Genomic DNA, 14,847 nt, shown 5'->3' on the forward strand with positions numbered 1-14,847 from the left:
ACACACCGCCCCCCCAGCCCAGGGGATGGTCCCGTTGTTCTTGGGGGGCTCCCCATCAGCGATGTGCAGCTCTTCAGTGGGGAGGGGGGGGAGGGGGGGGTATGTTCTCCTGTTTGAGCCAAGCCATTGCCAGGTGGAAGAAACTACTGCCAAATCCCAGGGGGAACAGGACCACCGCTGGGGAGGAGGGTGATGGAGGGCCGGTGAGGAAGACGAGGAGCAAGAGATGAAGGAACTGCTCCTTCAGGCCCCGGAGGCTCTGGGAAGGTGGGTCTCGATTGCCGGTGCTGCAGAATGGCTTGAAATCACGATCCCTCCCCAAACACCAATCGCTGTGTAAAAGACCCAACTCCCTTCTGCTGGCTGGCAAAAAGAAAAAAAAACAAACAAAAAAACAAACAAATCAACCTTTTTTTCTGGTTGTGTCCTTTTTTTTGCCCCCCCCACCAACTGCGAGAGAGTCAGGGTCTTGCCTCCCCTGCCCCACACTGTGGGTCTGCCCCATCACCTCCCTCTCCCGGCTGCAGTGGGGCAGAGGGGGGGGGGGGATCCTGATGTCCTGAGGAAGGGTCTTGAGGCCACAGCCCTGTGGATGCCACCCACAAGCCATTGCTGAGCTTCAGGCTTTTATTGCAAGGGACATAAATGAAGCCGATGCCAGATGAAACGTCTTTGCAGCGATGGCGGGTCCTTAGCTGTGACACTGGCACAGCCCTGGCACTGCAGGCACTCGGCTGCTGGTGTGGGCTGGGCTGGCAAACGCACACGGGGTGACACCAGCTGCCTGTCCTGTGGGGCTTTGGGGTGTCCCTTGTGCTGCTCCCCATCGCCAGGGTCCCCTCTGTCACCTGGGGCAGCTGGATTTGTCACTGGGTCCCATCGAACACCTGCCAGCCTGCAAACCACTGCTGAAGTGCAACACCTTTGAGGGCAGCAACCATCTGGAGAAGGTGCCACCACCAGAAGCTGCTGCTTTTCGGGACCTCATTGTGCCTGGAGTCGGCAGGTGCCACCTCCCATGGAAGCGAAGCCCAAGGGCTGGAGGTGGTGGGAGCAGGAGGCAGCGAGCACCAGGCTTGGCACCCCCGACCCAGCCCCACCAGCACCAGAGGGTCTCGCCCTACCAAGCCCCCGGCTGGTTGAACCACAGCTCACACCAAAAAGAGCAAATCCAGCCTTTCAGCCTCAACACATCAGCCCCACAGGGCTCAGGAGTCACCGTGACCGTGGCTGCAAGGGAAGAAGTCACACCTCCTGCCCCACGGGCCCCAGCGAGCAAAGACCTTCACTGCAGGGTCCCATCCTGTCCGTCGGTGCCACCCCACAGGGGGACTGTTGGATGGACGGGGGCTCCCTAAGAGCCACACGGCGCCTGGGTCGGGTCTTTCCCCGAACTCCAGGCAGAAGCTGAGCCAAAACGCGACCGTTGTCACCAAGGGGAGAAAAACCCCGCAGTCAAGACAAGCGAGACAAAGAAAGATGCTTCGTTGGGTTGCTTTTTTTCAATTAATTTTTTTTTTTTTTTTATGAAAAAAGATCACACAGAGTTCTCCAACAAACAGAATGCCAAAAAAATTGTTTTAAACAAAACATAAACAAAACAAAACAACAAAAAAAAAAAAAAGACAAAAACCTGGCTCTCCTTTCCTCTCGATTGTCTGAAATATCCTTGTGTTCCATAGAAGGCAGTGGGTTTTAAGTGCTTTCTATTTAACATTAGCATAAAATCTCTCTCGCGCGCTCTCTCTCTCGCTCTTTAAAATATGCTCACACAATTTGCTTCTAGAAGTACAGTACACTTTGAGCGTGGGGGGTGTGCCTGTTCCCAGATCATTTACAATCACAATCCAACAGGAAATAAAAAATAATATTCTAAACGTCAGACTGTGTTCATTTCTGTCGTTGGTTTTTTTTTTCTTTTTTTTTTATAATTTCATAATTTTTTTCACAGTTTTAAAAAGTTTATATTTATATATATATATTTATATTTATATTTATAATTAAAAAGTTGAATCCATTTAAAGACTTATAATACAGGAGGGCTAAAGAGTCTTTTGGTACATTAAAACTGTACAGGCTAGAACCGTGACTATCCGAGGCGCCGGCGGCCCGGGGTGGAGATGGTACGAGCTCAGCACCATGTGGTTCGTTTAAAGGACGAGGGGTAAATTCGCAGGGGTGTCCCCCTCCCCTGAGCCCCGGCCTCCAGTCTCTGGTACGCAGCCGATACCAGGGCGGATAGTTTCCAATCTGTCCTTAAGCGTCTCCCCACCGGAGCCTGGGCCGTCGCTCCCGGCCGAGCCGGGCCCCGCTCCGCGTCCTAGCAATCTGTAGTGCGAGTTGGTAGTTGCAAAGATCAGTGCGTCTCTTGGAGTTGTTTTTTGTTTGTTTTTTTTTTTTTTTGTGTGTGTGTGTGTGTGTTTTAAGTGCAAGGATGGTGCATCGTTGCGTGGTTCTCCTCTGGTGTCCCCTGCGGCCGGGTGCAACCCTGCTGCTGCGGCAGCGGTGACACCACGGGTCCGGCGTGTGGCCAGCGGGAGCGAGACGGTGGGTCAGCTCCGCAGAGGGAGGGAGCAGACGATGGCGGCGGCTCTCCGGGAGCCATGGGGAGGTTGGCCGGCTGGATGGAGCAAGCTGAACGGTCCCCTCCCCAAGCCCAAGGTGGCAGTGGGGCTCTGGCTGTGGAGTCGCCGCAGGCAGGCATGGCCGGGCTTCACGCTCTATCCCCCTTCCCTTCAAATGAGGGGCGAGGGCTTCCCAGCAGCTCCACGTCTCTGCTCAGGCAAATCATGGGCGGTAAAGCTGGGTGAGGGATGCCAAAATCCAATGGCCTGTGGTCTCCTCTGCTCCAAGCACCGAGCAGCAGCTTTTCCCAATTATTTTCTGCCCTCCTTCACTGCACGCTCCAAGACGAGTTCTTTGTTCGCCAAGTGTCACCCCATCACCATGCACTTGCTCCCCCCAGCACCTTTTCAGGGCAGGAGGGATGCGGAGGGATGGGGCAGGTGGGTTCAGACCGTTTGTTCAAGGCAGGGGGAAGGCAGCATCCCAGTCTGGATGTTGGCTCATCTTCCACACAGCTCCTGCCAGCCTGGAGGACCTCTTCTGCCATCTCCGTGCTGGGGCCAGCTCTGCCATGCTCCACGCTGCCGGCCACGGGCCTCCAGGGAAAGGGAACCGTAAAAAGGCGCTGAGAGGATCGAGACGAGGCGCTGAGAGAGACTCATCTCCTTTCTCTTTCACCCTGTCCTTCCTAAAGGGTCATGCGAAACTAAGCAGGAAAGGGAATATAAGGACGGAGAGGAGCGTACGCAGAAGGCTAGCGGGTGTCCTTCCACGTACAGGCAGCTTCCGAGTTACTGATGGGGGCAAATGACACAAAAGGGATCCCTCCTGCTGGGGGGGGGTCCCGCTGGTGAAATGATCATGAGACCCATGTGCTTTCCTGGACCAAAAGGAGGAAGGGAGAAGTTGGCCAAGTGTCACCTTACTTAAAGCCACTTCCAGAAGAGCCTTGGGGTTCAAACACCACCATCACCCAAGGGCATCTTCCTCAAGTCCTGTAACTGCTCCCCCAATCCCTTTCTTCAGCCCTCTCCTTCCTCCTTGTGTCTCTCGCGCTCTCCTGTCTGTAGTGTGACACAGAAGTCATGAGCATTGAAAGAAACAATCATGTCGTCTGAACAGGCACGTCCTCAGGTTTGTCCCGTCCCTTCCCAGGGGGTGGCACGTGTCCCCTGGGCAGTCAGCAGATGACAGGGACCCCGTCGGTGTTGAAGATCATGCCCGTAGTGGGCTCATAGGTCCCAGCAAGGTAGTAGAGGTCCTCACTGTCTTGGTATTTCTTCGTCTTTAGCATCTGCTCATATTGATCCAGACCAACAACAAGACACTTGTGTGAGATGGTCTGGACATCGTTTTCATCCACGTGAGAGGACTGGTAGAGGGCTCGCTGCATTACAGGAACAGAAGGAGGGAGACGGAAAGAAAAGGAACAATTAGATCTCACAGCATTTACAGCATCATCTTCAATATGCAGGAAAAATGTCCATCGCAACTGCCCCGGGCTTGTGCTCACACTCAAGCAGAACTCCCCACTGGGGGACGCTGGGAATCTGCACGGGCCCACGGGCAGCGTGGACACAATCTGTCCTATGTACTAAACCCGAGCCCTCGCTTCCACTCAGCTCCCACCAATGTGAACGCTGCAGCACATGGACAGGGGAATACGGAGGCCAGGAATTTGTCATCCTCACTTCATGGATGCAAACGCAAAGACGAGTGCCGGATACCAGCTCTCTGTTCCTCCCAACACCCAGCACCTGCAGCTACTCCCCTCCTCCCAGAAACACCCATCTGAAGTCTTGGGCGCTGTGGGCTCAGCAGATGAGGCAAAAAGCAAGAGCCAGAGAAGTTCAGGGGGCAGTGCCCCAGCAGCATTCGTTATGGGGTCCCCAGCGTCCCCTTCCCAGCCCTCCCTCAACCTCACCAACCTCCATAAAGTCCTTCCTCTGGTTGGATGCCTGCAAAGCTGTGGACAGACTCCTGCCCGACTTCTGATCCCAGCGCTGCGCCCAAGAGGAAAAGAAAAGAGAAACGAAAAGCAGGTGAATGAGTTGTTTTTCCATGCTACCACCTCCTGCCCACCACACACGCCTTCACAACCGCAACCCCCGTACACAGCTACTGGTAATAAATACTAAGAGCCTGCTGTAAACCACACTGCACAGAGGAGCAAAATCCAGCGTTTCTGAGCACCAGGCCAGTCGTTTTTACACCATAAAAAGACCTGATCTGGCTCTTGATACTCTTTTTGGACCAACGGAAAAGTCTTTTCTAACACTATAAAACCCACCCTTTCCCTGCTCAAGGTGTAAACACCAGGCTTGTCCACACCACAGGCAGCCCCCGCAACAAGAAATGATGGGACCACACCTGTTACAGTACCAGTAACAAACTGAGCCAAGGATGCTTTCCTCATCCTTGTGGGAAAAAAGGGACCAAGCAGCTTTGCAGCCCTCTCAGCAAAGACCACCAGCCTACCTTGCCTTCATTGAGTTTCTTCCCAGGGTTGGTTTCTTCTGGGTGATAAAACCATTTGACTCGGACCACCATGTTGTTCCCCCACGACTCCCACATGCTCTGGATCCGGCCAATGTAGGGCAGGTTGGGGCGGCCGGCTGAGAGGAAGACCGCACAGTCTCCTATGCGGATTATCTCTTTGCCCCGAACGATGGCCTTGTAGAAGAGCTTCCTGGCCTTCCCTTTCATTCCTCGTCTCTGCCAAGAGAGGATCACACAGGTGAGCAGCCAGGGATTGCCCGGGTTTACCCACCACCACCACGGCTTGCTCTGTCCCGCATCCCGCCCTTCACTGTTGGCACAGCGTCCACAGGCATCATTCCCACGAGAAACAGGGCAGAGGGACACGCCACGCAGGATGGCTCCCCCAGACATAGGGAAGGCCAACCGCGATCTCCTTGCAAACTGGAGACCTTGGCCAGAGACACACCATGCCATCAGAGTTTCACCACCCCGGCAGAAGGGAAAGCACATAGGCAAGAAGCATCACAAGGCAAACGCAAGAGCAGAGCCGTATGGAGTGGTGGGAAAGGCTCTGTTTACCTGTGTGGGTTTCCCAAACCACTTCCACAGCTGCCGTGCGGGGAGGAAAGCAGCAATCTTGGGCCTGTTCTCCACCGACGGCAGTCGCTGGCGCTTGGCCAGCTCCTTGGTGGTGGGCAGGTGGATGCCCTCGCGTTTTTTGGGCCTGCTCTTGTTGCCGCTCTGCTGTGGTGCCGGCTGTTGCACCGGCTGCTGCGCCGGCTGTTTCTGGCTCTGGGGGTGGGAGGACGCACGGGATTTCCCTGCCTGCTTGGTTTGCTTGGGTGGGAGGGTTTGCTGCACTGAGGAACTTGGCTGGGCCTCAGCTACTTCGTCGTCAGAGCTACAGGATGAGTCTTCATCCGTAGTGGAGGAGGAAGAAGAGCTGGAGCTCGATGAAGAAGAGGTCGATGAGGCCGAGGAAGATGAGGAAGAAGAGGATGAAGAGGAGCTGCTGCTAGATGAGGAAGAGGAGGAGGAGTTGGAGGAAGAGAGAGGGGTGGATGCTCTTGAGCTGGCCGAGCTGCTGTCCTGGGCTTCCCCTTGGTTCTTCTCAGCCTCCTCTTCCCCCTCCGACTCTGAGCTGCTGTCGCTGCTGTTGCTCTCGGACTCCTCCACGGCTGCTGGAGCTGCCGCCTTTTCTTCCTGGTCCTTCGAAGCAGTGAGGCTTTCCACTGAGCCATCGAACTTTCCTCCGAAGCTGGCAGGGGAAGGGTCCCCCTCAGCTGCTTTGGCTCGGGAAGATTTCTGCTTGCCCTCCGCACCCACTGCAGGGGAATAGCCCAGGCCCAACAGACTCTTGCTGTCTCTGCGACTGGCCAGGTTTGAGTCCTCCAGCATCCTCATCGCCTCCTTCATCTTCTTTGTCTTTGGAGACATCACGCCCTCATGGTCCAGCTTGATCAGGATTTCATTGTCATGCTTCCTCTGAGCCTTGACAATGGTGCCAAACTCCTGCGTCTCTTCCGTGGGCCGCCCTTTCTTGGCCTTGGCTTTCGACGCTGAAGCATCGCTGGAGCCGAAGGCCGCCAGCGTCCCCGGGAGGTCGCTGTAGGGCTCTGTGCCGAGGATGCTGCCAAACACAGCAGGCTGGTAAGTGGGTTGTGGGGGGCTATGCAGCTTAGTGGAGATCTTCATTTTGCTGGCTTTTGACCGCTTTTCCTCTGTGGGGGCAGGAGAGCCTCCAGTCGGCAGCGGTTGCGATTTTCGCGACCCCTTCATGCTTGCCTTGCCCAAGCAGGCTGGCTTCTCTGGGACTGAAGAGGCAACAGGTGAAGGCTCAACCTGATCCTTCTCTTCTGGCAAGGAGGCCTCTTCTGCAGAGGGGAAGAAACACAAAGGCATGATGGTATCCACCCAGATGGGTACTTTTTAGCTCAGACAACCCCAAAGGGGCACAGGTCCTCCCTGCTCACTGAACAGCCTGGTCTGATGCCAGCGCCCATGAGCAGCTGATAGGCAACACCCAGCGATGCTGCTTCAACACAGGGGAACCAAACTACAGATCTCCTGCATCTTTGGCCCTACTGATGGCTGCTGAGATGCTCAGCTGAAAAAGGGACCCTGCTCTGGAACACTGAGTGACAGAAGGAGGCTCTCGCAGTGCAGGCTGGCTTCTGAGCCAGCCTCTTGCAAACTGTAGCCACAGCAGAGCGAGCTGATGAATGGATGAAGTGCATCCATTCCCCTCCAAACCTTGCCCCAAGCAACAGCTCTAACTTGAGGAGAATGGTGAGCAACTGTGCAAGGACTCTCTCAACTCCAGGTCTGGCAGTGGTGACAACTTACCAGCTTTTGCCTTGACGCTTGGCTTTCTCCCTCGCCCTTTGCCCTTTGACACGGGCTCCTCTGACCCCAGCGTAGCTCCCTCTTTTACTTCTCCAGTGTCTTTGCTGGATTTACGGCTACGGCGCTTGGTGCTGGGCACCAAAAGGGCTGGGGAAGGCTCAGCACCTGGAAGAGGTCAAAGAGATGGTCAAATAACACATAAACCAGAGATGCGATACAGGCAACATATCCCTACCAATTCTGCAATAGGGACTGACTGGGCCTTTTTCCCTATGGGTTACATCCCACCCCAGCTCTGCAAGTCCCTAACTGACAGTGCAATCTTCCTAATTGAAAGTCTGTGAACTCAGCCCAAAATCTCAAGAGGCAGGTGGCCGGAAACTCCCTACATTTCGTAGTGGGAAGCGTCATGCAAAAAACTGAACAGCCAGACTCACACTGGATCTTGTAGTCAGGCGGGAGAAGCCGAATGTGAGACAGTGGGATACGTCCCGTGTCGCCATCATCAAACTCTACTGTGATGAGATCACCATCTTCCTCCAGATCCAGGGCTCCTGTGGGATGGGGGAGCAGAAGATGGGATTAGGAACAAAAAGAGTATAAACCCTTTGTCAGGGAAGTGGGGACATGGGGGAAGACAAGGATCCTGCACCAGCTCCAAAGCATCCCATTCCCATCTCTCCCAGGCTGTGCAGGGAGAGCACAGAGGCTCGCTCTGCAATGGTAAGTCCCTGATAATACTGAACCAGCCCACACAGTGTAACATCTCCCAGTCAACAGCACTGCTCCAGAACATAACAACTATTCCAGTCTGACTTCCCACCTCTTTCCCCTATTTTTCTCTATTCTTGCAGAAATTCACTTCTCTGTTTTCACTGCAGTATCTTTTTCTTTCTTTTTTTTTTTTTACCTGCATTTTGTAACTACTCTCAGCAATCACAAACTGTTGCTTTTCACTCTCTCTCCAGGAGAAATAAGCTGTGCTCCCACCCTCCCTTCTTGCATCAGCATCATTGGTCTGTAACTCATAAGAAATTCTTCCTTTTCACACATGTAATGTGACCAACAGCCCAAAAGCAAGAACAGCCATGGCAGAATTGTCCAGGGCTCTTCCCTGGCTTTTTAATGGGACCAGAAGGGGGTGTTGATCTGTCAGAGCTACGAGTGTGCAGGTGATTTAGAAACCTCTACAACCTCAGAAATCTTTGGTGCCGGGGCTGGAATTAATTCTGACTTTTTGAAGTGTTCAATTTCCCTGGTACTTGCTCAGACCACTTCCTACGAGAGCACATCTCCTGGACCAACAGGATGTTACTAAACCAGCATCATGACTGAGTTGGGCATGACCTGGAGGAGAGGAATGGGCCAGTCTCTCATCTCCAGGACACTCACAGCAGACCTCAGGGTTTCCCCAGACAAGCCTGACATCCCTCGGGACACACAGGACTGAGACATCCCTGGTTCACAGTGCAGAGCAGCCAGGGTGGCCTTACCTCGGACAACTGTCCCTGGGTAGAGGCAGCGGTACTGCTGGCTCCAGTAGGCTGCAATCCTCGTGCCCTCGGGCAGGAATCGCACTGAAGGTGGTTTCACATCAATGATCTGCTCAGGGCAAGAGGAAGGCAATTACTGATGTTCTTGGTACCAGCACAGACCATCCCACCACACCTGGTGTGTAGCAAAGCTGCTCTGGAGAAAGCAAGGGACAGTTTCCCTGCTGGGAAATGGCTTCCTGTCTGCTCACAGGGCAATGTGAAGGACTACCCCTGCTGGCACACAGGCCTAGTGCCCACTGCCAGGGGGAGAGCTCAGCTACTGGGCAGTGATCCACACCAAGGGGAGCTTGGCCCAGACTGGTCACGGAGGCAGGATCAGAGCACGCCTGCAGTCCCAGCTGGGCGAGGGGGAAGCTTCCAGCTAGCCTCCTCCACCCCAAAACAGGGCTCAGGCACCAAGAACAGCCACCCTTTGGCCTCACATACCGCTTCCTGCAAGAGCTGCTCCAGACAGTAAATGTGGGGACGGTTTCCCCTCTCGCCTTCCACCACCACACGGTATCTGAAACACAAAGGCCCAGTCAGACACGGCACGTGGAAGACATCACCCTGACGAGCTAACACCTCCCTCTGAGCCCTACCACCAATTTAGTTGGCAGCATTTAATGAGAGGTAATTGGATTTTCCTCAGCACTGATAAAGCACAGTGAACTCTCCTTCCCTCCCTGCCAGACTGTCAGTCTCTTTCCAGCCAGCTCTACACAACCCCCAGATCCATCCCTGTATCAGCTACATCCCCATTCATTGGCAGAGCCCAGGTGGATACGGCAGCCCCTCAACTCACATGTCTGGTGAATGCACCGTCTTGACATGCCCGGCATAGAGCAGCTTGTCATCCATGGGGATGAGGACACGCAGACCGTCTTTCAGCTCATCCTTGTCAATTATGCAGGAGCGGGGAGCTGTGAGGTGTTGGAGCAAGACAAGGATTAGAGAGCACCATACATGAAAAAGTGACTGCAAGGGGAGAAAGAAATCTCATACTCCCATCATCACCCTCCCCTAGGAAAAGGCCTGTAAGGCCCTTGCAGAAAGGGTGCGCTCTCTCTGGCTAGCTCCTGGCAGAGGAAATTTGCCCTCTTGGTAACAGTAAAAAGTCCCCCCCTCTTAGTAACAATAATATACCAGTAAATGAAAACAGGGCAGCTCAGAGACTGGACTTCATCTAGCTGTCGCAGTGGGCCACTCTGACAAGGTTGTTTTCGGCAATCCAAACTGACTGGAAAAGTGGTATCTCCACCCCAAGGACTCATGGCGTTGGATGAGGAATGTGTGAAAGCAGTACAATCTCCTCCGAGCAGCTCTGGAAAACTTGCCCAGCTCTTCTACCTGTACAACGAGGTCCCCAGCCCCCCCTGCTCTCACCTGGTGTGGGCGGTCGCTCGACCAGCATGCTCAGTGGGATGTTCTCATCCTCTGAGAAGCTGCTGTCTTGGTTGGGTTCAAAATCCTCCTCTGCTGCCATGCTCTCCATGAGCTTGCTGACAGCTCCTCCTTTCCCTCGGTTCTGCAGGAGAGCAAGCAGCATGTCAGCTGGATGACAACAGGCTGATCCCATCTCACCTTCCTCCAGCAACAAATAACCTGAGGGTACTGGGACAAACTTGTGTCCATCCTCAGCAACGTTAATCACACAGAGAGTTAAGTGAGTGTACCCAAACTTGCTTTTTGGTTGAACAAAGACCTTTGTTTTTCTGAGTTTATTCCCAAGCATCACTGACAGCTGACCAAAAGCTATTTCATACATCCTAGCCACATCGCACTCCTGGAGGTTAGGAGAGATGCTGCGGAGCAGACAGCTGTAGTTCTGCTCTGCATCCACCATCCCTCTGCACAGTGATCCCAAGCCCCTGTCTTCACTAAACAGGCAGCAGGCACTGTTCCTATTTCTTCTCAAAGCCCCATGAGCCATTTCTTGCTGTTACACACCAACCATAAGCCTTACACTCAGAAATCATGTGAGTAGATACAGTAATGTGTGTTACGAGAGAAGACAGGCTACAGCAATGGAGCAGAAACCACTTGTGACCTGGCTCACCCAGTGCTGAGCAAGGCAACTCCGTCACCATCTCCTTGGTCCTTGCTATCCATAAAGGCTCTCTCTCCACCCTGTGGCAGCCTTAGAGAAAATTCTGCCTGCTCATTAATTTGGGGGACAAAGGCAAACGAACACCAGATGGTAGCAGCAGGTACCTGATAGTCTTCCTTGGATTTTAGGCTTCTCAAACCAGCATTCTGCCAGTAGCACGCCCAGCAAAACCTGCATGTCTGTTTTCCCTCCCTCACGCTGCAACAGTGCAGGAAAAGAGCAGGGCTCTGCCAGCAACCTACTCATTCACCCGGACTAGAACCAGCCCCCTCACCTCTTTTTTCACCTCCTTGGCTTTCACCTTGGCTTTGCTCTTCTTGGTAGAGCCCAGGGCATTTGCCAGGCTGACACGAACATCAGATGGGGAGCTAGGGATGCCAGGAGGAGACATGGAGGAGGAGGAGGAGCAGCATGGTGTTTCTTTACCCTTCTTCCGCTGCTAAAAATAAAAAGAAAACACTCCTAATCAGTAAGGAGAGGACTGGTAAAGATCTAGGCCCACGGAGAGGCGAAAGGTGGAGCAAGGCAGGCTGTGCACAGGTAGGATGACTTTCAGCCAGCAGTTAGTTCACTGACCGGACCACATCCTACATCTCCCAGCTCTGTTTTCGGGCTTCACATGTTTTGGGAAGAGCTTTCATTACCCTGGAGACCAATTCCTGCCCATCAAATCTTCCCCCAAAGAGCTCGAAGAAGATCCTAGCTGGCCTCGTGTCACAGCTAACTTGTCTAACTCTCGCCACAATCAGTACTCCTCCATAACGCTGCCATGAACTGAACCGGAGCAGGAGGGAGCCAAGCTTCCAGCCAAAATGAACGGCCAGCAACCCAGAGATCACTGCCACCACCAGCCAGAGCGAGCTCTCAGAAGACACCAGGTGAACAGCTTTGGAGGCCAGCATGGGGGGGCCACAGCTCAGCAAGCGGATAAGGCCATGCAGAGAGCGGGAGAGAGATTTCACAGATGTTTTAATGCAGCATATCCACTCTGGCCAATCCAAGCAGGATGGATTTGGGACATGGAGGGTGACAAAAGTAACCTGCCCTGTTCAAACATAACAGGCTTTTACCCCCTGCAAGTCAGATCCAAGCCTGACAGCTCCTCCAGGTGTATGTGGGGTTGGCAAGGGTGACAAGGGCCATCCAAAGAGCACTGGGGCAACCGCTGAGACAGGACTCAATCTCCTCTGCCCAAGCGAAGTTAATCACCCTCCCCTCACCCTCAGCTCCTAGGGGTCCCACACCAATTCTGCCAGCGCATTCCTCACCTTGCTTAGCTCTTTCCTCTCCTTCCCCTTGCTGCCCTCCTTTTTGGGGCTCATAGGTGCCCCCTTGCCACAGCGTCCAGGCTTGGAGACAGGAGTGGAGCTGGCAGGCGCCACGGGAGTCAGCATGGCCGAGGAAGTGGTGGCATCATGAAGGAAGATCCGCTCGCTCCGGCGCCGGTTCCACAGGTCATCATCGCTGGCCTCCAGCCCAAACTCAAAGCTCAAGTCCTTGGGAGACTTGAATTTCTTCAGCTTACGGCCTTTCTCAGACCCAAGCTTGGCCTTGTCAGCACTTCCAGATCCGGAGTCGAGGCTGCTGGGGGCCTGGCTTGGTGGGATGCTGCTTGCCTCCAGTGGCCCCTTCTTTCCCCGCAGCAGCCCTGAGGGTGACTTCTTCCTGATCTTGATTTCGCTCTCCGAGTCGGTATATTCAAACTCTGTCCCTAGGTGCAAAAGATTCAACCATCAGTCAAAGCCCTGGCTGAGCCAGGATGGGACACATCCTGCTGGAAGCTTTTGGGCTCCGTGGGAGATGTCGTGCCTGTTCAACAGAGCCCTTGCTTGTTCCCCTTCCCAATCCCCACCATCCCTCAAATCTGCATTTTCACCCCATAAAACACTGACTTCCCTGAAAATAAGTCTCTCCCACCCCAAACCAGAGCCCATCCACCCAGGCAGTGTGGTTCAGTGTATTCCCTGCCTCCACTTTCTCCCTTCTCCCACAACCAAAACCCTGCAGGGAAGCTGTGAAGAGAAAAGATACTCTTAACATTTGCCTCTCCACAAAAAGAAGTTGCTTAGCTGGAGTAAAGCACAAACCCCACAAGCTGAGCCTTCCTCCCCTCCCCGTGGGAGTCCTCTCCGGTCTTCCCTTCGTTTCAGGAGAACAATGTCTTTAACGAATTGAATAAACCCGTATTTCAAGCTTATTTCTTCCCATTGGCTAACAGACATCACAGATCTTTTTATTGGCTCAGTAATCGCCTTTAAGTCAAGAGAGGCAAATGATCTTTTGTCTGTGGCAAATGGAAATCCCCTCACGCCAGCCTCCGCTGAGCATTACGGGCACAGCAGTACCCAGAGGCCTGAAATATTGTAATAACGCCAAGACGTTCACCACCTTCAGTGTTTCCCTCCCCAGAATCTGATAAAGGAGAGCATGATCATACATTTCCAGGGGTAGAAGGGAAACTGAGGCAGGACCTACACACCCAGCAAAATGGGCAGGAGGCAGGCAAAGCCATATGGCTGCACAGGCACTGTGTCATCAGTGGGATACAAACAGCCAGGAGGAAACTTGCCCAAGGTCATGCAGTGAGTTTATGCTGGAACAAGAGATTGAGCACAGATTTTCTAAATACTTTTATTTCCCAGGGCACTGGACCTCCTAGGATGGCAGAGCACGTCTGAAGATGTGTAGAAACATCAGCAGAACCTGGTTCTCCTTTTCCAAAAAAAAGCATCAGCCAAAGGTCTCTCTTGTACCCTCCTCCAACCTGCTGTGGATCTGCCCTCTCTGCACACACATCTGCGTGACTCTGCCTTCAGACCAACAAGGTCTGAAATCAGGCCTCGCTTGGCAGAAACTCTTCTCAAGCCCAACAGTGAACAGTCCCCGCTGTGATAACCACTGCTTGCAGAAGACCCTTGAGAAAGGACATACAGCACTGAACAAAATTCACAAAATGAAATGAAAACGTATGAGGCACAAGCATATCTTCTCTCTCAGACTTTCTTTCTCAAATACACTCACTTTCCTGGGTAAATTCAGTCTGAAGGAACCTGCTCTCATCTTCTACCCAAACCTCCTCCCCTGAGACAGCCCCAGCACGAGCAGAAAAAGAGCAAGCCTGTCAAAATCAAAGCTGGCAAGGCTCGAAATGAAAAACCCACTGGAAATTACAACACTCCTTCTCCTCTCTCACTGCCGCACGAGGCAATTTCTAGACACTTCCAGTTTCAAGGAGGGCAGGTTACAAGACGATAAATTCTTAAGAGAGGCTGTTGGAACAAGTTGGCAAAAGCCTAATATAGCATGGAAACAGTGCTAAAACAAGCCGGGCTCCCAAGGAAGACATCATTTTCCATTCTGAAGCAAGCTATAAATTCCATTATCACTTAATAAATATTAATAGAAAATTTATAAATGGAGCCCATATAGATCTGTCTGACCAGGAACGATGTCACCAACGGGTACTTGTGCAGCAGGGCATAGGATGGGGAAGAAACGAAACTCCAATTATGTGTAACACACTGAAACTGAGACAGAGACGGGGACAGAAACACAGGGTCTGGCACTGCAAACACATGAGCAGAGGAAGGAATGCTTGCTTCAAGACTCTCTGGCCAGTTTCTATAAGGAAGCTGATGGGATGGGCTGACTGAAGGCGTTTTTTTTCTGCTTGGGTCTCTCTGCTTCTCTTGGGTGTCTAAGATCAGCTACATTTAGCACACGCTTCCTTCCCTAAAATGCAACAGCACTTTATTGCCTTCAGCGCTGTGTCCAAGGGGACACAGTACCCCATTGCTTGCCTTTGCAGCA

At 53.1% G+C, this 14,847-nt stretch overlaps 1 protein-coding gene and 1 long non-coding RNA gene across 2 annotated transcripts in view; one reads left to right on the forward strand and one right to left on the reverse strand.

The window, feature by feature from the left end:
• The first annotated feature begins 136 nt into the window (after positions 1-136).
• LOC128913575 (uncharacterized) lies at positions 137-1,637 on the forward strand. Its single transcript, XR_008468012.1, has 2 exons — positions 137-267; positions 858-1,637. It is a non-coding gene; the product is annotated as an uncharacterized LOC128913575 (long non-coding RNA).
• TNRC18 (trinucleotide repeat containing 18) overlaps positions 1,481-14,847 on the reverse strand; it is a 57,515-nt gene continuing 44,148 nt past the window's right edge. Inside the window, 12 exon segments of the mRNA XM_054211392.1 lie at positions 1,481-3,952; positions 4,494-4,568; positions 5,044-5,280; positions 5,626-6,920; positions 7,393-7,557; positions 7,830-7,946; positions 8,886-8,994; positions 9,375-9,450; positions 9,733-9,850; positions 10,314-10,455; positions 11,312-11,476; positions 12,306-12,748. Of these exon segments, the coding sequence (XP_054067367.1) occupies positions 3,746-3,952; positions 4,494-4,568; positions 5,044-5,280; positions 5,626-6,920; positions 7,393-7,557; positions 7,830-7,946; positions 8,886-8,994; positions 9,375-9,450; positions 9,733-9,850; positions 10,314-10,455; positions 11,312-11,476; positions 12,306-12,748 (3,149 nt within the window). The 3' untranslated portion in view covers positions 1,481-3,745.

Source organism: Rissa tridactyla, chromosome 8 (assembly GCF_028500815.1).
Source record: "Rissa tridactyla isolate bRisTri1 chromosome 8, bRisTri1.patW.cur.20221130, whole genome shotgun sequence".
NCBI classification, from domain to species: domain Eukaryota; kingdom Metazoa; phylum Chordata; class Aves; order Charadriiformes; family Laridae; genus Rissa; species Rissa tridactyla.